Here is a 27,939-nt window from a genome sequence, read left to right on the forward strand (position 1 = left end):
GAACTGCAAGATATCAGGATTATTATATAATATATAGAGGAAAAAGGAAGATTACGTAAAATGTCACCCAAAATTCTTTAAAAATGTGTTTAACATAAAAATATTATTTATAATATCAGTCATTTTCTGATGACACTGTCCCTTTAACAGCACAGCAGATCATACAAAACAAAAAGTAAATGTAGTCATGGTAAAGTAAATGGCACGCCGCGGTTACACCATGGTAAATGTTGGCATACTTTTATGACACCACATAAATGCCAGTTGCCTTCTAGGTGACTTCTAACACTACTATTACTGTACTATTATTATTATTGTATTATTTACTAACCATCTTTGCTCTTTTTCTGCAGGTTATTTGATGTATGTACCGTTTCTCGGACAGACAGGGAGACAAAGCTTACACTGGTTTTTGAACACGTCGACCAAGATCTGACAACGTATTTGGATAAAGTGCCAGAGCCCGGAGTTCCCAATGAAACAATAAAGGTATTGAGGACTTGTTTGTGCCCTCTGTTCCATCTAATACTCCAGAAAGGTTTGCTTCCAGTAGAAAACTCTATGTGAATCCATTTGGGGCAGGATAATAAGTAACCCACTGCACTGTAATATCTGTGTTCAAGGAACCCTAAAAACAGTCTATTAGGTGTCCCAATAATTCAGGGTCTGATGTATTGGTTGTCTAGGGGAAAACAAAATAACAAACATGTAATACTCACCTTCTCCAGTCTGCCACAGTTGCCGCGCCACTGCTCCCAGTTCTCTCCTGGCCTCCACTTCTTCAGTGTTCTGCCTGCTCAGCCAATCAGTGATTAAAATGGGGCAAGGTTGCTGCTCCTGGGAGGTTGGAATAATACTGAGCCTTAAAGAAGTAGAGACCAGGAAGGTCTGCGTGGAAATCTGCAGGGGATCTGGAGTAGGTGAGTATGTTATGTTATATTCACACCTAAAATAAACCATGGAGAAAGTTTGTATTTTCCATCTACAACCCCTGCTTGTGGTACCTTCCATCAGTTACTTTAAAAGAGCAGCTTCAAAGAGAGTCTCCTGTTCTGGGGGATCAATTCTGTCCATGCATTTTCTTGTACTCTATTAAGGAACTCAGAGATAATATAAAGAGGTCCTCTGTTTAGGATGGTATGATCAGAGATCAGTCACAAAGAGCGTCTCTTGCTTTGGGGGACCTTCTCTTGTCTATCATTAAACAGATAACCCATAGATGTGAATGGACACTGTAATAGTGTAATATTTCCCTGTGGGGCGCTGCAGAGAGCGTGACCCCTTGCTGCCCGGCTCCAGTGCATCTTACCGCCTGCCCCGGCACCAGGATTCAGTATGATCATCTTATTTTAAGGGTCTCTACTAAGCAGGAGGCCCAGATTTCGTGTCTGGGGTGAGGTTTTCCAGCGCAGGGCATACTCATACTCTCCCATACTCTGTATCTCAGCAATGGAGGGCAAGCTGGCAGAAATGGATTTAAAAGTTTCTCCTCTTTGCCAGGAAAAATATTCAGTGCATTAAATAAAAAAAATTTCCTGCCGAGATCTAAATATCCCTCCACATCAGGAGCGTCCTGTGAGCCAGAGATGTATAAAGCTTATTGTAGCTTTATACTCGCCTCTTATATACAGAATCAGGGGATTGTGCCGCAGCAGCCGTGTATACAATGTCAGATTTAATCATCATAATCCGAGTGGTCGGCAGTGGTTGGCGGTAATCTGCACTCACTGGTAAGAAACCTGCTGATAAGTCTGGAAAGGGAATTTAATACTTTACTGTTACTTTGTGCCAATCTTTTCATTCATATCAAGAGATGATTTTCTGATTTTGCTGGTTACCCCTGGAAACAGACAACAGTTTGGTTTCAACCGCTGTCAGACATGTGACCTCTCAGCATAGAAATGTGTATAATGTGCAGGTACAGGCCTCATATACTACTACAGAGCCATTATACCTCCATATACCTCATACACTACTACAGAGCCACCGTACCTCCATATACCTCATACACGATTACAGAGCCACTGTACCTCTACATACCTCATACACTACTACAGAGCCACCGTACCGCCATATACCTCATACACTACTACAGAGCGACCATACCGCCATATACCTCATACACTACTACAGAGCCACCGTACCTCCATATACCTCATACACTACTACAGAGCCACCGTACCTCCATATACCTCATACACTACTACAGAGCCACTGTACCTCCATATACCTCATACACTACTACAGAGCCACCGTACCGCCATATACCTCATACACTACTACAGAGCCACCGTACCGCCATATACCTCATACACTACTACAGAGCGACCATACCGCCATATACCTCATACACTACTACAGAGCCACCGTACCTCCATATACCTCATACACTACTACAGAGCCACCGTACCTCCATATACCTCATACACTACTACAGAGCCACTGTACCTCCATATACCTCATACACTATTACAGAGACACTATACCTCCATATACCTCATACACGATTACAGAGCCACCGTACCTCCATATACCTCATACACGATTACAGAGCCACCGTACCTCCATATACCTCATACACTATTACAGAGCCACTGTACCGCCATATACCTCATACACTACTACAGAGCCACTATACCTCCATATACCTCATACACTACTACAGAGCCACTATACCTCCATATACCTCATACACTACTACAGAGCCACCGTACCGCCATATACCTCATACACTACTACAGAGCCACTATACCTCCATATACCTCATACACTACTACAGAGCCACCGTACCGCCATATACCTCAAACACTACTACAGAGCCACTATACTTCCATATACCTCATACACTACTACAGAGCCACCGTACCTCCATATACCTCATACACTACTACAGAGCCACCGTACCGCCATATACCTCATACACTACTACAGAGCCACCGTACCGCCATATACCTCATACACTACTACAGAGCCACTATACCTCCATATACCTCATACACTACTACAGAGCCACCGTACCGCCATATACCTCATACACTACTACAGAGCCACTATACCTCCATATACCTCATACACTATTACAGAGCCACTGTACCGCCATATACCTCATACACTACTACAGAGCCACTATACCTCCATATACCTCATACACTACTACAGAGCCACTATACCTCCATATACCTCATACACTACTACAGAGCCACCGTACCGCCATATACCTCATACACTACTACAGAGCCACTATACCTCCATATACCTCATACACTACTACAGAGCCACCGTACCGCCATATACCTCATACACTACTACAGAGCCACTATACTTCCATATACCTCATACACTACTACAGAGCCACCGTACCTCCATATACCTCATACACTACTACAGAGCCACCGTACCGCCATATACCTCATACACTACTACAGAGCCACTGTACCTCCATATACCTCATACACTACTACAGAGCCACTGTACCTCCATATACCTCATACACTAGTACAGAGCCACTTTTACTTGATATTTTACAGCTGAGTACATCCTCCATACTGTACATATATAGCGGTATTATTATTATTATTTAAAATAGAATTTTTCCAGGTTTTTAAACTCGTATTTCAGGGACGATTCCTGGTGCTAATGATCCCTGTAATTGTTATCCGGCACCCTCCCCTGTCCTGTGTGACAGCTGTGCACTTTACCTCCTCCCCAGGTACAGTTACATATAGTCATGCGATATCCTTCAGGATTTATACCGCCACCATTAGTCCTCACAATGGGAGAGGTCTGTTCTCTGAGGTCTCATCCATTTCCGTCTCTCGTTACGGCGTTCTGTACAGCCGGGGTCTGGGTGGGAGATGGGACAGGATTCTGTTCTGTTCACTTGAATTATTTCTGACTCTACAGCAGGGATGGGATAAAGATTTGGCTGTCCAGGCATGATGGGAGTTGTAGTTTTGCAGCAGCTGGAGAGCCATGGTCCCCTACCCCTGCTCCACAACACTGCAGGTGCTGTCACAGATTTTTTTGGACATCCACTTGAAGGCTTAGAAGTCCAAATAATCTCAGCATCTGTATTTTCCAGAATGTTACAGGAAGTTTGGCGCCACCTTAAAGGGCTTGTCTGTAGAGCATAAGGAGTCTCAGTCCTACTGCTCCCCGACACTTACGTCTTGGATGTATATGTTCCAAGATGGCGGGGGGCAGGTATATATCCTGATTTTGCAGCAGTATCATGCCGCTTTTGGTCATCATGGTCGGGTGTGAATGATCAGATTTGTGGTACACTAATTGTTGTGAAAAAGCAGTTCATAGAGGAGTTAATCTGCTCTGTATTCTGAATGCTGATCATGTCCCCAAGATGGCCAAATATAAAGGAACATGTGACCAGGCTCAGTGGAGAACACTGTGGGAGGAGCATGGTCACATGCTTCTCCATCCTCGGCCATCTTAAATGGGTTTTCAAAGATAAAATAACTTGTTCCCTGTCCACATGAGATCAACAAGTAAGACAAGTAAGACTTCTTTTACATAGAAGTCAATTACAAATCTGTATAACTTTCTAATACCAGCTGATTAGAAAACATTTTTTTTTCTCTGGAGTACCCCTTTAAGGCTATTAATGACGTTTTGTTGTGGACTAAACTACAGTAGTTCGATTTGAAGCCAAATTTTGGTGAAGCAGCGGAACTGAATTTTTGAAACATTCATTCATCATAAAGGGTTTTTTCAGCATAAACTATTAATCCATGCAGCTGCCAGGGCTGCAGGGGACACGACTGCATACTTACCTGTCCTAGTTCCTTAGCGTCTTGCAGTCCTCTGTTCTCCATCATTGTAACCATTGTGAGAACATCCCACAGGAAATAGTATAGTGCTGCTGTCTATGCTGATGCTGATGACAGTGGCAGAAGAGCAGAGGACAGCAAGAGGCCAGGAACTGGAACAGGTAAGTATGCAGCAGTTTTCCCACAAGTCCCGGCGTATAGTTGTACATTAATATACAGGAAATCATTGAGCGGGCCGTTGAGGCCGTCCATGTAATGGCTGCTTCTCTCTTCCTCCTGGGATTAGATGGCCAGGATTCTTATCAGCTGCCGCCTTGCTCATGTTTCCTGATAGCATGATAGCCTCCATTACAAGTTTTTAATGTCAGATTTCCGGAATTGGGATGGCAGCCAAGTGCGGTCATTGAAGTATCGCTCGCTGCCCTCAGACTACCCCGGCACACAATGTATGGCATTGTACTCAGAGGGTAAAGTTTTCATTACGACTCAATGAAAGACGATGTTCTGGATTCAAGGGCAGCGTGAGATTACGGTGTGTGCGGCAGCGGGGTGAGGGCGCAGCTGTGGACCTGCAGGGGGCACTATAGGGATACAACGCTGTCCAATGCCCCTCATATTGGTCAGAGCCCTTAGCCGTGTGCAGGCACAGACCCCTGCTGTGGTGTGTTCTTTGTACATATATGCTGAGTACTATAAAACTTCATCCTGCATGGTTTGTGTGTTTATTAATTTGGGGCTCATTCACATGATGCTTTGCCTGTGTCACATATATATTAGCATACTGTGACTATGGGTATATATACAGTATATATACATACAGGCCTCATTCACTTTTAGGCTATGTTCACACTACATAAAAGTACTTTATGCAGTGTGGAGCATTGCCTGTTCCTCTATGGGATCCCGGCAGGAGCGTGTACACATGGTATACGCTCCGGCCGGGATCCCGTGCTGCACCGCAAAGAACTGACATGTCCGGTCAGTTCATACAATGAAGCGAGCGGCTCCGGCTGCATGCTTCATTGTGCGCTATGGAAAGTTCTGATGCGGGCGCGCGCTAATGCGCCCGCATCAGAACACTATGGCTATAAAGATCATCCGGCCGGTACTGCAGTAGCATCCGGGATGATCTTTGCAGAGAGTGGCCGTCCCGTGACGGGTCACGGAGTGGCCGGTCTCACACATTGTGTAAACATAGCCTTAAAGGGTTTTCTAGGATCAGAAAATCATACCAGCTGTGGTCCAGAAACAGCACCACTCTTGTCCTCAGTTTGTGTGCGGTATTGCAGCTCGGTTCCATTGAAGTGAATTGTAATACCACACACATCATACATACATACATACATACATACATACATACATACATACAACTGCAAAACTACAACTCCTATCATGTCTGGACAGCAATATATAGATAACACAGACAGGAGGACAGTAACAGGTGACACCAGTATATAGATAACACAGGAATACAGTGACACCAGTATATAAATAACACAGACAAGAGTACAGTGACAGGTGACACCAATATGTAGAAAACATGGACAGGAGTACAGTGACAGGTGACACCAGTATATAGACAACACAGGAGTAACAGTGACAGGTGACACCAGTATATAGATAACAGACAGGAGTACAGTGACAGGGGACACCAGTATATAGCTAACACAGACAGGCATACAGGGACAGGTGACACCAGTATATAGATAACACAGACAGACGTACAGTGACAGGTGACACCAGTATATAGATAACACAGACAGGAGTACAGTGACAGATGACACCTATATATAGATAACACAAACAGGAGTATAGTGACAGGTGACACCAGTATATAGATAACACAGACAGGAGGACAGTGACAGGTGACACCAGTATATAGATAACACAGACAGGCATACAGGGACAGGTGACACCAGTATATAGATAACACAGACAGACGTACAGTGACAGGTGACACCAGTATATAGATAACACAGACAGGAGTACAGTGACAGGTGACACCTATATATAGATAACACAAACAGGAGTACAGTGACAGGTGACACCAGTATATAGATAACACAGACAGGAGGACAGTGACAGGTGACACCAGTATATAGATAACACAGACAAGTGTACGGTGATAGGTGACACCAGTATATAGATAAAACAGAAGTACAGTAACAGGTGACAGCAGTATATAGATAACAGACAGGAGTACAGTGACAGGTGACAGCAGTATATAGATAACACAGACAGGAGGACAGTGACAGGTGACACCAGTATATAGATAACACAGAAGTACAGTGACAGGTGACACCAGTATAAAGATAACACAGACAGGCATACATGGACAGAGGACACCAGTATATAGATGACACAGGAGTACAGTGACACAGTATATAGATAACACAGACAGGAGGACAGTGATGGTGACACCAGTATATAGATATAATTTTCTTATTGTTCAAGTGTTGTTTCCAAGTGTTCAATTCTCCTATGCTGCCCCCACTGGGGATATTTAGTGTTACACAGTGGGTTGTCTGTGTAATCCATAAAATCAGGAGAATAAAGGGACTGTGATCAGAATAATGAAGGGTCTTTGGTCCCTCCACAGCACCTCACCCCTATGAATGGCCATGCCCAGTACTGCAGCCCATGATACCTTGGTTACTGAATCAGACTTGGATGGCCCTGTTCTTGCTTAGTAAGGAGAAGCTACGTCCAATGACGTTCAGATATCCTCTCTGTAGTCCTGTGTGTTTATCACGTAGGACTTGGATGCTATTGGGGGTCCGCAGGGACTACAAAGGGGTTAAATCAAACTTTTCTTTGGAGCAGTCGCTGGACCTTTGTGTGTGACTGCGAGCCATTGTTTTATGTCTTTAATCAGCGACCAGCTGGCGTGTCAGTGAATGGCGCTGCGGGCCCCTGGCCACTTTTCATGTGAGGTCTTAGCTGGGTGGCCGAGCAGGCAGCCCACATCCCGACCATTCAGGGCTATTGGCACAGGCCAGCGGTGTCCCCATTAATTTTGGCTTGTCACATGCTGTCATGTAAGTTACACCAGAGAGGAAATGACCGTTATAAAAAAAAAGTTACTCGACTTCGTCTTCCAAACTTTTATCTCTGAGGTTAAAGGAGACAATTCTCTTCTATCCAGTCACAGCTGCAGGAAAGGGGGAGCCCGAGATCCCAGCCCCATGTCGTAACGTAACGTTCCTGCCAGTCCGCCCGCAGCTTCGGTTATCAACATCTGCCACATTGACGTCCCTCAGCCTCCCAGCTAGAGAAGCGAGATGCCATTTCCTGCAGCCGCACTCCATTCATTCCAGCCCTGTGATGTGGCCAACCCAACAACGGCTGAAACGCGCTCGTCACTTTCTTATCTCTAATAGTATTTACAGAAATCCTGAGGAAGGTGGTGGGGGGGGTCATCAGTAACGTGTACTCCAACAGTTATGTGATACCAGATGACAGAATGAGATGACTGGGAGTTAAAGGGGTACTCCGGCAAAAAAAAAATCTTTTAAATCAACTGGTGTCAGAAAGTTATACAGATTTGTAATTTACTTCTATTTAAAAATCTCCAGTCTTTCAGTACTTATCAGCTGCTGTATGTCCTGCAGGAAGTGGTGTTTTTTAATTTTCAGTCTGACACAGTGCTCTCTGCTGCCACCTCTGTCCATGTCAGGAACTTTTCAGAGCAAGAGAGGTTTTCTATGGGGATTTGGTGTTGTTCTGGACAGTTCCTGACATGGACAGAGGTGGCAGCAGAGAGCCCTGTGTCAGACTGGAGAGAATACACTACTTCCAGCAGCTGATAAGTACAGGAAGATTTTTTACATAGAAATAAATTACAAATCTTTATAACTTTCTGACACCAATTGATTTGAAAGAAAAAACAGGTCTTTAAATTTAAAGGGTTTATATTTTAGTTTCAACAAGAAGGTGTTAAGATGTAAATTTTATTGAATTTTTTTTTAATTATAATTTACTAATAAATTAAAGTAAATTCCAAATGACAAAATAAGTCTTTAAAATAGAAAAATGATATAAAGTTTGGCAATACTAATACAAAAATGTTATTTATCACATTACGGCCGTCCGTCTACTGGATCCCTCCTTAAAGCAATAGGGATGTAGCTGTGGCTGCTTTAAAAAGATTTATCTAACAGATTTTTGAAGCCAAAGCCAGAAATGGGTTGGAAAAGTGGAGAAATTTCAGTCTTTTCTTTATGACCTGTTCTCTGTTTATAGCATGTGTCTTTAAACACACCCTTTGTCTATCACTTTAGGATCTGACTCATTTTGACTTCACCACATGTTTCTGTCAATTGTGTCTGTGTCTTCCTCAGGGGAATCGCTCAATACATGTACAGCACAGTGATTACTATTTGTTGTGTGCAGTACCTCAGTTATCCTGTGGTGGTGCTGCAGGGATATCTAACACTTGCTGCCTGGTAACTTGCTGGGAATCCCGGTAGGATTCGAATAGCATAATCCACTGTAAGAAATCTAGAGCCCTGTTCTGTTTAGCTCTAAACTAGGAACAGAGAACCGTATCTGTATATAACCGTATCTATAGCCACTTAATGGAGAACCTTCCAGTAAGTGTTCAGTCTTCCTGCAGTGCCCCCAGAGGAGAAATGAAGTATTACACTGTATCAATAGCCATTGTTTTTTTCTAAGTAACTTATGAAGGTCTTATGGAGGCATAAAATGTGATGTCACCAATGATGTCACATGATGACATCATCATACAGCGGTGCCCTTAGCGGGTGGAGCAGGGCTTGAAGAATTTATGAAAGTTTATTATGTTTGATTTTTTGGGGAACGGAAAACACCTGGATAACCTGGGACTAAAATATAATGTGGTTGTTAGGCAGTGTGCGTCCTTAGCAACCAAACTGTCCGGATTGTACTGACAGCATGTACATGACATCATCTTACATCTCAATGTGCATTATAATCAGATTTTATCTGAAGAAACTATAAAGTGGTGGACTCTTGAGGACAACTACCTAGGAACAACCCGCTCGCTCTCGGCCCGAGCCCTGAACTTTAGGCCGTACATACTGCACATACCCGTTGTGAACTTTAGGCCGTACATACTGCACATACCCGCTGTGTTGGCTACTTGCTGTTTTCCATCGGTTTAGCGTTGAGTTATTCATCCTCTTATTTTGCCGTTTTCACAGGACATGATGCGTCAGCTCCTTCAAGGACTGGACTTTCTCCATTCGCACAGAGTTGTACATCGAGACCTCAAACCTCAGAACATTCTGGTCACCAGCAATGGACAGATAAAGTTAGCCGACTTTGGCCTTGCCAGGATCTACAGCTTCCAGATGGCGCTCACCTCTGTGGTATATATGATATATATGTACTGTGTGTATATACGGGGCTCACCTCTGTGGTATATATGATATATATGTACTGTGTGTATATACGGGGCTCACCTCTGTGGTATATATGATATATATATACTGTGTGTATATACGGGGCTCACCTCTGTGGTATATATGATATATATGTACTGTGTGTGTATATACGGGGCTCACCTCTGTGGTATATATGATATATATGTACTGTGTGTATATACGGGGCTCACCTCTGTGGTATATATGATATATATGTACTGTGTGTGTATACGGGGCTCACCTCTGTGGTATATATGATATATACGGGGCTCACATCTGTGGTATATATGATATATATATACTGTGTGTATATACGGGGCTCACCTCCGTATATATGATATATATGTACTGTGTGTATATACGGGGCTCACCTCTGTGGTATATATGATATATATATACTGTGTGTATATACGGGGCTCACCTCCGTGTATATGATATATATGTACTGTGTGTATATATGGGGCTCACCTCTGTGGTATATATGATATATATGTACTGTGTGTATATACGGGGCTCACCTCTGTGGTATATATGATATATATATACTGTGTGTATATACGGGGCTCCCCTCCGTGTATATGATATATATGTACTGTGTGTATATATGGGGCTCACCTCTGTGGTATATATGATATATATGTACTGTGTGTATATACGGGGCTCACCTCTGTGGTATATATGATATATATGTACTGTGTGTATATACGGGCTCACCTCTGTGTATATGATATATATGTACTGTGTGTATATATGGGGCTCACCTCTGTGGTATATATGATATATATGTACTGTGTGTATATACGGGGCTCACCTCTGTGGTATATATGATATATATGTACTGTGTGTATATACGGGGCTCACCTCTGTGGTATATATGATATATATGTACTGTGTGTATATACGGGGCTCACCTCTGTGGTGTGTGGTATATATGATATATATGTACTGTGTGTATATACGGGGCTCACCTCTGTGTATATATGATATATATACTGTATGTATATACGGGGCTCACCTCTGTGGTATATATGATATATATGTACTGTGTGTATATACGGGGCTCACCTCTGTGGTATATATGATATATATGTACTGTGTGTATATACGGGGCTCACCTCTGTGGTATATATGATATATATGTACTGTGTGTGTATACGGGATCACCTCTGTGGTATGTGTTATACATGATATATATGTACTGTGTGTGTATACGGGGCTCACCTCTGTGGTATATATGATATATATGTACTGTGTGTATATACGGGGCTCACCTCTGTGTTATGTGGTATATATGATATATATGTACTGTGTGTATATACGGGGCTCACCTCTGTGGTGTGTGGTATATATGATATATATGTACTGTGTGTATATACGGGGCTCACCTCTGTGTATATATGATATATATACTGTGTGTATATACGGGGCTCACCTCTGTGGTATATTTGATATATATGTACTGTGTGTTTATACGGGGCTCACCTCTGTGGTATATATGATATATATGTACTGTGTGTGTATACGGGCTCACCTCTGTGGTATGTGTTATACATGATATATATGTACTGTGTGTGTATACGGGGCTCACCTCTGTGGTATATATGATATATATGTACTGTGTGTATATACGGGGCTCACCTCTGTGTTATGTGGTATATATGATATATATGTACTGTGTGTATATACGGGGCTCACCTCTGTGGTGTGTGGTATATATGATATATATGTACTGTGTGTATATACGGGGCTCACCTCTGTGTATATATGATATATATACTGTGTGTATATACGGGGCTCACCTCTGTGGTATATATGATATATATGTACTGTGTGTTTATACGGGGCTCACCTCTGTGGTATATATGATATATATGTACTGTGTGTATATACGGGGCTCACCTTTGTGTATATATGATATATATACTGTGTGTATATACGGGGCTCACCTCTGTGGTATATATGATATATATGTACTGTGTGTTTATACAGGGCTCACCTCTGTGGTATATATGATATATATGTACTGTGTGTTTATACGGGGCTCACCTCTGTGGTATATACGATATATATGTACTGTGTGTATATACGGGGCTCACCTCTGTGGTATGTATGATATATATGTACTGTGTGTGTATACGGGGCTCACCTCTGTGGTATATATGATATATATGTACTGTGTGTATATACGGGGCTCACCTCTGTGGTATGTGTTATACATGATATATATGTACTGTGTGTGTATACGGGGCTCACCTCTGTGGTATATATGATATATATGTACTGTGTGTGTATAAGGGGCTCACCTCTGTGGTAAATATGATATATATATGTACTGTGTGTATATACGGGGCTCACATCTGTGGTATATATGATATATATGTACTGTGTGTATATACGGGGCTCACCTCTGTGGTATATATGTGTACTGTGTGTATATACGGGGCTCACCTCTGTGGTATATATGATATATATGTACTGTGTGTATATACGGGGCTCACCTCTGTGTATATATGATATATATGTACTGTGTGTATATACGGGGCTCACCTCTGTGGTATGTGGTATATATGATATATATGTAATGTGTGTATATACGGGGCTCACCTCTGTGGTATATATGATATATATGTACTGTGTGTATATACGGGGCTCACCTCTGTGTATATGATATATGTGTACTGTGTGTATATACGGGCCTCACCTCTGTGGTATATATGATATATGTACTGTTTGTATATACGGGGCTCACCTCTGTGGTATATATGATATATATGTACTGTGTGTATATACGGGGCTCACCTCTGTGGTATATATGATATATATGTACTGTGTGTATATACGGGGCTCACCTCTGTGGTATATATGATATATATGATATATATGTACTGTGTGTATATACGGGGCTCACCTCTGTGTTATGTGGTATATATGATATATATGTACTGTGTGTATATACGGGGCTCACCTCTGTGTATATATGATATATATACTGTGTGTATATACGGGGCTCACCTCTGTGGTATATATGATATATATGTACTGTGTGTATATATGGGGCTCACCTCTGTGGTATATATGATATATATGTACTGTGTGTATATACGGGGCTCACCTCTGTGGTATATATGATATATATGTACTGTGTGTATATACGGGGCTCACCTCTGTGGTATATATGATATATATGTACTGTGTGTATATACGGGGCTCACCTCTGTGTATATATGATATATATACTGTGTGTATATACAGGGCTCACCTCTGTGGTATATATGATATATATGTACTGTGTGTTTATACGGGGCTCACCTCTGTGGTATATATGATATATATGTACTGTGTGTATATACGGGGCTCACCTCTGTGTATATATGATATATACACTGTGTGTATATACTGGGCTCACCTCTGTGGTATATATGATATATATGTACTGTGTGTTTATACGGGGCTCACCTCTGTGGTATATATGATATATATGTACTGTGTGTATATACGGGGCTCACCTCTGTGGTATATATGATATATATGTACTGTGTGTATATACGGGGCTCACCTCTGTGGTATGTATGATATATATGTACTGTGTGTATATACGAGGCTCACCTCTGTGGTATATATGATATATATGTACTGTGTGTGTATACGGGGCTCACCTCTGTGGTATGTGTTATACATGATATATATGTACTGTGTGTGTATACGGGGCTCACCTCTGTGGTATATATGATATATATGTACTGTGTGTGTATACGGGGCTCACCTCTGTGGTAAATATGATATATATATGTACTGTGTGTATATACGGGGCTCACCTCTGTGTATATATGATATATATACTGTGTGTATATACGGGGCTCACCTCTGTGGTATATATGATATATATGTACTGTGTGTTTATACGGGGCTCACCTCTGTGGTATATATGATATATATGTACTGTGTGTATATACGGGGCTCACCTCTGTGTATATATGATATATACACTGTGTGTATATACGGGGCTCACCTCTGTGGTATATATGATATATATGTACTGTGTGTTTATACGGGGCTCACCTCTGTGGTATATATGATATATATGTACTGTGTGTGTATACGGGGCTCACCTCTGTGGTATGTGTTATACATGATATATATGTACTGTGTGTGTATACGGGGCTCACCTCTGTGGTATATATGATATATATGTACTGTGTGTGTATACGGGGCTCACCTCTGTGGTAAATATGATATATATATGTACTGTGTGTATATACGGGGCTCACATCTGTGGTATATATGATATATATGTACTGTGTGTATATACGGGGCTCACCTCTGTGGTATATATGTGTACTGTGTGTATATACGGGGCTCACCTCTGTGGTATATATGATATATATGATATATATGTACTGTGTGTATATACGGGGCTCACCTCTGTGGTATATATGATATATATGTACTGTGTGTATATACGGGGCTCACCTCTGTGTATATATGATATATATGTACTGTGTGTATATACGGGGCTCACCTCTGTGGTATGTGGTATATATGATATATATGTACTGTGTGTATATACGGGGCTCACCTCTGTGGTATATATGATATATATGTACTGTGTGTATATACGGGGCTCACCTCTGTGGTATATATGATATATATGTACTGTGTGTATATACGGGGCTCACCTCTGTGGTATATATGATATATATGTACTGTGTGTATATACGGGGCTCACCTCTGTGTATATGATATATGTGTACTGTGTGTATATACGGGCCTCACCTCTGTGGTATATATGATATATATGTACTGTGTGTATATACGGGGCTCACCTCTGTGGTATATATGATATATATGTACTGTGTGTATATACGGGGCTCACCTCTGTGGTATATATATATGATATATATATGCTGTGTGTATATACGGCGCTCACCTCTGTGGTATGTGGTATATATGATATATATGTATTATGTACAGCGCTGTCAGGTTCTGTAATGCCGTCATTGTCTGTGATTCTATTATTATCATTTGTTTACTGAAAAGTTTCATCTCCTTATAGATGAGAAATTATATCTGTAATTTAAAAAAACTTGAGAATACATGAGACAGCAACTGAGGTGTAGTATGAGGTTCTGCAGCAGCTGAGGTGTAGTATGAGGTTCTGCAGCAACTGAGGTGTAGTATGAGGTTCTGCAGCAGCTGAGGTGTAGTGTGATGTTCTGCAGCAGCTGAGGTGTAGTATGAGGTTCTGCAGCAGCTGAGGTGTATATTATGATGTTCTGCAGCAGCTGAGGTGTAGTATGAGGTTCTGCAGCAGCTGAGGTGTATATTATGAGGTTCTGCAGCAGCTGAGGTGTAGGATGAGGTTCTGCAGCAGCTGAGGTGTAGGATGAAGTTCTGCAGCAGCTGCAGTGTATATGACGAGGTTCTGCAGCTGCTGCGGTGTAGAATGAGGTTCTGCAGCAGCTGAGGTGTATATTATAATGTTCTGCAGCAGCTGAGGTGTAGTATGAGGTTCTGCAGCAGCTGAGGTGTAGTATGAGGTTCTGCAGCAGCTGAGGTGTATATTATGATGTTCTGCAGCATCTCAGATGAGATTCTGCTGTGTTGGTTTTTCGAATCTTCTATATGGATCCCCTATATGTATTCCCTATATGTATTCCCTATATGGATCCCCTATATGTATTCCCTATATGGATCCCCTATATGTATTCCCTATATGTATTCCCTATATGGATCCCCTATATGTATTCCCTATATGGATCCCCTATATGTATTCCCTATATGTATTCCCTATATGGATCCCCTATATGTATTCCCTATATGGATCCCCTATATGTATTCTCTATATGGATCCCCTATATGTATTCCCTATATGTATTCTCTATATGGATCCCCTATATGTATTCCCTATATGTATTCCCTATATGGATCCCCTATATGTATTTCCTATATGGATCCCCTATATGTATTCTCTATATGGATCCCCTATATGTATTCCCTCTATGGATCCCCTCTATGGATCCCCTATATGGATCCCCTATATGGATCCCCTATATGTATTCCCTATATGGATCCCCTATATGTATTCCCCTATATGTATTCCCTATATGGATCCTCTATATGTATTCCCTATATGTATTCCCTATATGGATCCCCTATATGTATTCCCTATATGTATTCCCTATATGTATTCCCTATATGTATTCCCTATATGGATCCCCTATATGTATTCCCCTATATGTATTCCCTATATGGATCCCCTATATGTATTCCCTATATATATTCTCTATATGTATTCCCTATATGTATTCCCTATATGGATCCCCTATATGTATTCCCTATATGTATTCTCTATATGTATTCCCTATATGTATTCTCTATATGTATTCTCTATATGGATCCCCTATATGTATCCCCTATATGTATCCCCTATATGTATCCCCTATATGTATTCCCTATATGTATTCCCTATATGTATTCCCTATATGTATTCCCCTATATGTATTCCCCTATATGTATTCCCCTATATGTATTCCCCTATATGTATCCCCTATATGTATCCCCTATATGTATCCCCTATATGTATTCCCTATATGTATTCGCTATATGGATCCCCTATATGTATTCCCTATATGGATCCCCTATATGTATTCCCTATATGTATTCCCTATATGGATCCCCTATATGTATTCCCTATATGTATTCCCTATATGTATTCCCTATATGTATTCCCTATATGTATTCCCCTATATGTATTCCCTATATGTATTCCCTATATGTATTCCCTATATGTATCCCCTATATGTATTCCCTATATGTATTCCCCTATATGTATTCCCTATATGTATTCCCTATATGTATTCCCTATATGTATTCCCTATATGTATTCCCTATATGTATTCCCTATATGTATTCGCTATATGGATCCCCTATATGGATCCCCTATATGTATTCCCTATATGTATTCCCTATATGTATTCCCTATATGTATTCCCCTATATGTATTCCCCTATATGTATTCCCCTATATGTATCCCCTATATGTATCCCCTATATGTATTCCCTATATGTATTCCCTATATGTATTCCCTATATGTATCCCCTATATGTATTCCCTATATGTATTCCCTATATGGATCCCCTATATGTATTCCCTATATGTATTCCCTATATGTATTCCCTATATGTATCCCCTATATGTATTCCCTATATGTATTCCCTATATGTATTCCCTATATGGATCCCCTATATGTATTCCCTATATGGATCCCCTATATGTATTCCCTATATGGATCCCCTATATGTATTCCCTATATGGATCCCCTATATGTATTCCCTATATGTATTCCCTATATGGATCCCCTATATGTATTCTCTATATGTATTCCCTATATGTATTCCCTATATGTATTCCCTATATGTATTCCCCTATATGTATTCCCTATATGTATCCCCTATATGTATCCCCTATATGTATTCCCTATATGTATTCCCTATATGTATCCCCTATATGTATCCCCTATATGTATTCCCTATATGTATTCCCCTATATGTATTCCCTATATGTATTCCCTATATGTATTCCCTATATGTATTCCCTATATGTATTCCCTATATGTATTCCCTATATGTATTCGCTATATGGATCCCCTATATGTATTCCCTATATGGATCCCCTATATGTATTCCCTATATGTATTCCCTATATGTATTCGCTATATGGATCCCCTATATGTATTCCCTCTATGGATCCCCTCTATGGATCCCCTATATGGATCCCCTATATGGATCCCCTATATGGATCCCCTATATGTATTCCCCTATATGTATTCCCTATATGGATCCTCTATATGTATTCCCTATATGTATTCCCTATATGTATTCCCTATATGTATTCCCTATATGTATCCCCTATATGTATTCCCTATATGTATCCCCTATATGGATTCCCTATATGTATTCCCTATATGTATTCCCTATATGTATTCCCTATATGGATCCCCTATATGTATTCCCTATATGTATTCCCTATATGTATTCCCTATATATATTCCCTATATGGATCCCCTATATGTATTCCCTATATGTATTCCCTATATGTATTCCCTATATGTATTCCCTATATGTATTCCCTATATGGATCCCCTATATGTATTCCCTATATGTATTCCCTATATGTATTCCCTATATGTATTCCCTATATGGATCCCCTATATGTATTCCCTATATGGATCCCCTATATGGATCCCCTATATGTATTCCCTATATGTATTCCCTATATGTATTCCCTATATGTATTCCCTATATGTATTCCCTATATATATTCTCTATATGGATCCCCTATATGTATTCCCTATATGTATTCCCTATATGTATTCCCTATATATATTCTCTATATGGATCCCCTATATGTATTCCCTATATGGATCCCCTATATGTATTCCCTATATGGATCCCCTATATGTATTCCCTATATGTATTCCCTATATGTATTCCCTATATGTATTCCCTATACGTATTCCCTATATGTGGGCTTTTCAGTGACTGCAGGTTATTCCACATTTCCCCAGTAGTGGCCGCTGTAGGTAAATCAGCTATTTGTTGGGATTCTAGGGATCAGCTGATCCCAGTCATAGCTCTTCTATTAATAGCGGTGTCTGTGATGAGAATATTAGCATTACCCGACCTCTGTGCTAGCAGTATCATGTTCCTGTACTTCAGTATATAATAATTCCCGGTTATGCTATAATATAGTACTACAGTATACTATAGTCATACTTAGTCATACTATAACGGGTCGTACCATCTCTTAGTCATACTATAACGGGTCGTACCATCTCTTAGTCATACTATAACGGGTCATACCATCTCTGCAATGACAAATCTGGAAATTACCCAGCTGTCAGTCCTGAGAACGGACAGAGATGTGTCATCTCCTTCAGCCATTCTTAGTCATTGCTCCTCACACACAGAACGAGCAGCGTAGCTCTGGGAGCTCACGAACGACTTCTCCACTGTGGCCGTATACGAGGCCTACATAGCAGCTGTATACAAGGCCTCCATAGCAGCCGTATACCAGGCCTATATAGCAGCCGTATACAAGGCCTATATAGCAGCTGTATACAAGGCCTCCATAGCAGCCGTATACCAGGCCTATATAGCAGCCGTATACCAGGCCTATATAGCAGCCATATACAAGGTCTATATAGCAGCTGTATACCAGGTCTATATAGCAGCTGTATACCAGGTCTATATAGCAGCCGTATACCAGGTCTATATAGCAGCTGTATACCAGGTCTATATAGCAGTCGTATACAAGGCCTATATAGCAGCCGTATACCAGGTCTATATAGCAGCTGTATACCAGGTCTATATAGCAGTCGTATACAAGGCCTATATAGCAGCCGTATACACCCTATTGCCTCAAAAATAAGACCTAGTAGAGGATTTGTTGAATTGCTGAATATAAAGTTTCCCCTGACCTAGCAAAGTGTTTGGAAGCATAAAATCACTGCCGAAATAGATACTAATCTTTCCCCGACTAAACACCTACCAAATGAAAGGGAATTCTAAAATATACCTTTTATTAAATATCCGCTAAAAAATTACATACATAAACTACTAACAATACAATAACAACAAAACTGCTCCGCAATGGTAGCAGTAGCCACATGTATGCCAAGCAATGGTTGGTACGCTAGGGCGATCCCTGATGTGTGTACCCCAAAAGCGTGTATATGTGGGTCCGGGCGTCAGGAAGGGGCTCGGGTCAAAGATGAAGGGCAGGACCTATTAAACCCTATGCTCCTTTCTCCCACTATACCCTGTCCTATGCGGAGTGTACGCCCTGATAAGGACGGCCCCGCTCAGGAACCTAACCTATACTCCTGCGTATCCCTATACTGATATATGAGCTAGGCTGTCTCACTTAGATACTGGCTATCTAAGCTGATATGTACTAGTGATACAGACAATACCTACTCAAAAAAAAGAGAGGAAAGAAGGAGTGTGATCTCACCAAGTGTGAGTGGTAGAGATCAGGGAAAAAGGTAGGATCACACATACACACACAGGTAATGAAATGTGAACATCTAAGGTAATGTGTCACCTGCCAAATATAAAGCTCTGTATACCCCAAGGGATGTGGATCAACCTGTCTCTTAGATATAGGGGTGTGTGTGTTTGTAACCATACAGAACCAGACAAAACACAACTAGTATGGATTCCAAAAATATGAAGCCATGCCCTCCAATAGATCAGGAGTTGCGGCACAATTAGTCCATACACCACACGAGCACTAAGATATTGCTCAAACAGAAACCCTAACTGGAACTACAGCGACATGGCAAGCTGCCACATTACCAGGTCGTACTGTCCAGGTGCACATAGATGGAACCGATGAATTTATTAGTGGTGTGGATTGACACCGGAGGCTCTGCACACACATAATCGCCCCTTGAGACTAGGTACATTCGTTATGTCTCATTGATAGACACCCACATCTCTCAGGATGCAATAACATAGCTTAGGAGACATCATTCCTAACCATCCAACATAATGGCATAACCATAAGTCCTTGATAAACAAAATGATAGAAAATCACTGATACATCTGGGTAAAACAGGGTGGCCAACAAAGGCTCTTTATACTCATCAAATCCCCCAGATGCCGGTCTCAACGCGTTTCACTCCTAAATCGTCAGGAGACCCGATAATAGGAAGTTGATAATCGTCCGCAGTCAGAGATCACCGCAAGGACACGATAGACGCCGGGTGATGATGATGCGTCTGATGCGTCTCCTAAGCTATGTTATTGCATCCTGAGAGATGTGGGTGTCTATCAATGAGACATAACGAATGTACCTAGTCTCAAGGGGCGATTATGTGTGTGCAGAGCCTCCGGTGTCAATCCACACCACTAATAAATTCATCGGTTCCATCTATGTGCACCTGGACAGTACGACCTGGTAATGTGGCAGCTTGCCATGTCGCTGTAGTTCCAGTTAGGGTTTCTGTTTGAGCAATATCTTAGTGCTCGTGTGGTGTATGGACTAATTGTGCCGCAACTCCTGATCTATTGGAGGGCATGGCTTCATATTTTTGGAATCCATACTAGTTGTGTTTTGTCTGGTTCTGTATGGTTACAAACACACACACCCCTATATCTAAGAGACAGGTTGATCCACATCCCTTGGGGTATACAGAGCTTTATATTTGGCAGGTGACACATTACCTTAGATGTTCACATTTCATTACCTGTGTGTGTATGTGTGATCCTACCTTTTTCCCTGATCTCTACCACTCACACTTGGTGAGATCACACTCCTTCTTTCCTCTCTTTTTTTTGAGTAGGTATTGTCTGTATCACTAGTACATATCAGCTTAGATAGCCAGTATCTAAGTGAGACAGCCTAGCTCATATATCAGTATAGGGATACGCAGGAGTATAGGTTAGGTTCCTGAGCGGGGCCGTCCTTATCAGGGCGTACACTCCGCATAGGACAGGGTATAGTGGGAGAAAGGAGCATAGGGTTTAATAGGTCCTGCCCTTCATCTTTGACCCGAGCCCCTTCCTGACGCCCGGACCCACATATACACGCTTTTGGGGTACACACATCAGGGATCGCCCTAGCGTACCAACCATTGCTTGGCATACATGTGGCTACTGCTACCATTGCGGAGCAGTTTTGTTGTTATTGTATTGTTAGTAGTTTATGTATGTAATTTTTTAGCGGATATTTAATAAAAGGTATATTTTAGAATTCCCTTTCATTTGGTAGGTGTTTGGAAGCATGGCCTCCGAACAGAACACCAGGGCATGCAGCTGTGATTCTTTTTCGCCCGCTGTCGCTGTCCCCTACCTGCACCGTCCGTTGCAGAGCAGCTGCATGCAGGACATAAAGACCGTCACCTGCTGCCAACCCCAATGTTCCCTTCTGCAGCTGTTACTTGTAAATATGCAGGCAAGACGTCAAGAGGCCCGTCTGCTGCCACCATCTCTGTTGTCCCCTACTGCCAGACATAGAGCTGCACACAGTGTGCCGCTATCACACCTGCCGTCAAACTGTATGCTGTCCCTGCTGTGCTGTACGAGTGTGCTGTGGTGAGCTCCCCCTGGTGGTCGAAAGCCGTCATACCGCACGCTCTGTCCCTGTTGTACTGTACGAGTGTGCTGTGGTGAGCTCCCCCTGGTGGCCGGAAGCCGTGTATTGTCTCGAGCTCCCCGGCTCGTCCCTGTCTCCCGAGACAAGGCATCATCCTCTGATGTCACAGAGTGTTTGGCTGGATCTTGTCTCTAAGCTCTAACCCCGCCCCCCTGAGTGACTTCATCATCTCCGATCACCCTCCCTACACCATCTGTCTATGTCAGGAACTGTCCAGAGCAGCAGCAAATCCCCATAGAAAATCTCTCCTGCTCTGTAGAGTTCCTGACATGGACAGAGGTGGCAGCAGAGAGCACTGTGCCAGACTGCAGAGAATACACCACTTCATGCAGGGCATACAGCAGCTGATAAGTACTGGAAGACTGGAGATTTTTAAATAGAAGGAAATTACAAATATATATAATTTTCTGACACCAGATGATTTGAAAGACTTTTTTCCCCACCAGAGTACCCCCCCCCCCCCCCCCCATGATGAACCTCAGTCAGGTAAAACGTGCGGCATTCCTGGGATATTCCATATATCTCTATTTGTATGTATATAATGGTGGCTGATATTCGGAGCCCTGGAGTACAGCGCGGCTGCTCGTCTATTAACCCCCTCCTGACTGTCTGAGATCTGACGTCCTCATCGAGTTCTGTGCAGAGTATCAGTTCTTGTGGGAAAATCTGCTCCAGTGAGTTATTGGCAGCGCGGCTGGAATGTGGCATTTAGAAGCACCTTTATACAGTGGGAAGGAATTACTGAAGAATAAACAATCCGCCAGCGCTAATCGGAGTGGGGTAATCGCATAACCCGCACGTCACTCCGCACCAGCTCTCTGCAGAGTGCTCTGTAATGGACAGCAGAACAGCACTGACGCTATGGGGCTTTATGCTGCTTCCAGCGCATGATCCCATATGTTCAATGGGAAGAATGAAAGCTGCATTGTGTACGGTCGCTATAGTTAACAAGACCAGGCGAGTGTAAACGTCGCCCCGGTCAGTCTATGACCTACTGTAAGTGCTGCCCCCAGTCAGTCTATAGCCTAGTGTATTATATGCTGCCCCCGGGCAGTCTATAGCCTAGTGTATTACATGCTGCCCCCGGTCAGTCTATAGCCTAGTGTATTATATGCTGCCCCCGGTCAGTCTATAGCCTAGTGTATTATATGCTGCCCCCGGTCAGTCTATAGCCTAGTGTATTATATGCTGCCCCCAGTCAGTCTATAGCCTAGTGTATTATATGCTGCCCCCGGGCAGTCTATAGCCTAGTGTATTACATGCTGCCCCCGGTCAGTCTATAGCCTAGTGTATTATATGCTGCCCCCGGTCAGTCTATAGCCTAGTGTATTATATGCTGCCCCCGGTCAGTCTATAGCCTAGTGTATTATATGCTGCCCGGTCAGTCTATAGCCTAGTGTATTATATGCTGCCCCCGGTCAGTCTATAGCCTTGTGTATTATATGCTGCCCCCGGTCAGTCTATAGCCTAGTGTATTATATGCTGCCCCCAGTCAGTCTATAGCCTAGTGTATTATATGCTGCCCCCAGTCAGTCTATAGCCTAGTGTATTATATGCTGCCCCCGGTCAGTCTATAGCCTTGTGTATTATATGCAGTCTATAGCCTAGTGTATTATATGCTGCCCCCGGTCAGTCTATAGCCTAGTGTATTATATGCTGCCCGGTCAGTCTATAGCCTAGTGTATTATATGCTGCCCCCGGTCAGTCTATAGCCTAGTGTATTATATGCTGCCCCCAGTCAGTCTATAGCCTAGTGTATTATATGCTGCCCCCAGTCAGTCTATAGCCTAGTGTATTATATGCTGCCCCCAGTCAGTCTATAGCCTAGTGTATTATATGCTGCCCCCAGTCAGTCTATAGCCTAGTGTATTATATGCTGCCCCCGGTCAGTCTATAGCCTAGTGTATTATATGCAGTCTATAGCATAGTGTATTATATGCTGCCCCCGGTCAGTCTATAGCCTTGTGTATTATATGCTGCCCCCGGTCAGTCTATAGCCTAGTGTATTATATGCTGCCCGGTCAGTCTATAGCCTAGTGTATTATATGCTGCCCCCGGTCAGTCTATAGCCTAGTGTATTATATGCTGCCCCCAGTCAGTCTATAGCCTAGTGTATTATATGCTGCCCCCAGTCAGTCTATAGCCTAGTGTATTATATGCTGCCCCCAGTCAGTCTATAGCCTAGTGTATTATATGCTGCCCCCGGTCAGTCTATAGCCTAGTGTATTATATGCTGCCCCCGGTCAGTCTATAGCCTAGTGTATTATATGCAGTCTATAGCCTAGTGTATTATATGCTGCCCCCGGTCAGTCTATAGCGTAGTGTATTATATGCTGCCCCCAGTTGGTCTATAGCCTAGTGTATTATATGCTGCCCCCGGTCAGTCTATAGCCTTGTGTATTATATGCTGCCCCCGGTCAGTCTATAGCCTAGTGTATTATATGCTGCCCCCAGTTGGTCTATAGCCTAGTGTATTATATGCTGCCCCCGGTCAGTCTATAGCCTTGTGTATTATATGCTGCCCCCGGTCAGTCTATAGCCTAGTGTATTATATGCTGCCCGGGCAGTCTATAGCCTAGTGTATTATATGCTGCCCGGTCAGTCTATAGCCTAGTGTATTATATGCTGCCCCCGGTCAGTCTATAGCCTAGTGTATTATATGCTGCCCCCGGTCAGTCTATAGCCTAGTGTATTATATGCTGCCCCCGGTCAGTCTATAGCCTAGTGTATTATATGCTGCCCCCGGTCAGTCTATAGCCTAGTGTATTATATGCTGCCCGGTCAGTCTATAGCCTTGTGTATTATATGCTGCCCGGTCAGTCTATAGCCTAGTGTATTATATGCTGCCCCCGGTCAGTCTATAGCATAGTGTATTATATGCTGCCCCCGGTCAGTCAGGGCCGTCTTAACAGCATTATGGGCCCCTGGGCAGAGGTGCGAATTGGGCCCCACCCCCCGCGGCCGCCGCCATCAAAACCCCCCCATCTTTGCAACCCCGCCCCTAGCCAGTACAATTACGTAATATAAAAAATACAAATTGTTGTTAACATAAACTTTAATTCACAACACAGTCTTTCAGCAGCGCAAAAACAAAAAATAACCGTGCGTGCCGCACCAAACCAGACCAGGTTGGCTTCAAAGTATCCAAAAAACGCAATGGAGACAGCACTTCCAATAGCAATCTGCAGGGCAACATATCTCATATATACAGAGGGGCAACAACATGACTATTATATATGGGAACCATGTTGTCTCCCTGTATGTATACTGTATAATACAATATACAGGGAAACAACATGTCTCATATATACAGAAGGGCAACAACATGACTATTATATATGAGAACCATGTTGTCTCCCTGTATGTATACTGTATAATACAATATACAGGGAAACAACATGGCTTATATATAGAGAAGGGCAAAACAACATGTCTCATATATACAGAGGGGCAATAACATGACTATTATATTATATATAAACCATGTTGTTTCCCTGTATACAGAATACAGGGAAACAACATGGTTCATATATAATATAATAGTCATGTTGTTGCCCCTCTGTATATATGAGACATGTTGTTTTGCCCGTCTCTATATATATGCCAGATAACAAGCAACAAATATTACCACCGCATACTGACTAACACCACCGCTGCTACTGACTGATCCACTGTACACAGATCACTATCACCTCATCCAGTCATATAGAGGTACCCAGCTCTACACAGGCTCTGTACACCATATATATTACAGTGCAGATACATCAAGTGACTCACATGGGACGTCTTCTCTGATCGGAGTTCTTCCCTTTTCATCTTCTTCTCCATCTGCCCTGGGCCGTTATGAGAACTTCTCCGAGCCACGAATCCACAGAATCTGCCAGACAGACATATTAGGCTCCACACTCTGTCACCATCCTCATCTCTCTACACACTGCACATCTGTACTGGCCCCTTATAGATAGCTCCCCCTGTATTACCCCCTTATAGATGGCTCACCCCCTGTATTACCCCCTTATAGATGGCTTCCCCTGTATTACCCCCTTATAGATGGCTCCCCCTGTATTACCCCCTTATAGATGGCTCCCCCTATATTACCCCCTTATAGATGGCTCCCCCCTGTATTACCCCCTTATAGATGGCTCCCCCCTGTATTACCCCCGTATAGATGGCTCCCCTCTGTATCCCCCCCGTATAGATGGCTCCCCCGTATTCCCCCCTTTATAGATGGCTCCCCTCTGTTTCCCCCCCTCGTATAGATGGCTCCCCCCTGTATCCTCCCCCATATAGATGGCTCCCCCGTATTCCCCCCTTATAGATGGCTCCCCCCTGTATCCCCCCCGTATAGATGGCTCCCCCCTGTATCCCCCCCGTATAGATGGCTCCCTCCTGTATCCCCCCCTATAGATGGCTCCCCCGTATTCACCCCTTATAGATGGCTCCCCCCTGTATCCCCCCGTATCCCCCCCCCTCATATAGATGGCTCCCACCTGTATCCCCCCCTATAGATGGCTCCCCCCTGTATCCCCCCCTATAGATGGCTCCCCCCTATATCCCCCTATAGATGGCTCCCCCCTGTATCCCCCCCTATAGATGGCTCCCCCGTATTCCCCCCTTACAGATCACTCCCCCCTGTACAGCAGATAAAAAAAAAAAAACACCCAACTCACCTACCAGCGCTCCCCCGTCGCTGCTTCCTCTCCTCTTCTGCCCCTGGCTGATGCGTCGCTCCCTGGGGGATTCTCCGGGAGGGCACACATCCGGAAGCTCAGTGTAGATGGCTCCCCTCTGTATCCCCCCCGTATAGATGGCTCCCCCGTATTCCCCCCTTTATAGATGGCTCCCCTCTGTTTCCCCCCCTCGTATAGATGGCTCCCCTCTGTTTCCCCCCCTCGTATAGATGGCTCCCCTCTGTATCCTCCCCCATATAGATGGCTCCCCCGTATTCCCGCCTTATAGATGGCTCCCCCCTGTATCCCCCCGTATAGATGGCTCCCCCGTATTCCCCCCTTATAGATGGCTCCCTCCTGTATCCCCCCCTATAGATGGCTCCCCCGTATTCACCCCTTATAGATGGCTCCCCCCTGTATCCCCCCCTATAGATGGCTCCCCCCTGTATCCCCCCCTCATATAGATGGCTCCCACCTGTATCCCCCCCTATAGATGGCTCCCCCCTGTATCCCCCCCTATAGATGGCTCCCCCCTATATCCCCCTATAGATGGCTCCCCCCTGTATCCCCCCCCCCTATAGATGGCTCCTCCGTATTCCCCCCTTACAGATCACTCCCCCCTGCACAGCAGATAAAAAAAACAAACACCCAACTCACCTACCAGCGCTCCCCCGTCGCTGCTTCCTCTCCTCTTCTGCCCCTGGCTGATGCGTCGCTCCCTGGGGGATTCTCCGGGAGGGCACACATCCGGAAGCTCAGTGTGCGCCCAGGCCCGGACTTCCGGTACAGGAAGCCCCAGCGACGCGCACTGAGGTTCCTGATGCGTGCGCTCCCTGAGAATCCCCCCGGGAGCGACGCATCAGCCGGGGCCGGATTTCCTCTTGCGACCGCAAGCAAGAAAGTGCTTGCGGTCGCAAGAGA

At 43.3% G+C, this 27,939-nt stretch overlaps 1 protein-coding gene across 1 annotated transcript in view; it reads left to right on the plus strand.

Moving 5' to 3' along the window:
• Positions 1-27,939, plus strand: part of CDK6 (cyclin dependent kinase 6) — a 109,358-nt gene that overhangs the window by 30,618 nt on the left and 50,801 nt on the right. Inside the window, exons 3-4 of the mRNA XM_069959441.1 lie at positions 354-489; positions 9,968-10,135. Of these exons, the coding sequence (XP_069815542.1) occupies positions 354-489; positions 9,968-10,135 (304 nt within the window). The remainder of the gene's footprint in view (positions 1-353; positions 490-9,967; positions 10,136-27,939) is intronic.

The sequence above is a fragment of the Dendropsophus ebraccatus genome, chromosome 2 (genome assembly GCF_027789765.1).
Source record: "Dendropsophus ebraccatus isolate aDenEbr1 chromosome 2, aDenEbr1.pat, whole genome shotgun sequence".
NCBI lineage: Eukaryota > Metazoa > Chordata > Amphibia > Anura > Hylidae > Dendropsophus > Dendropsophus ebraccatus.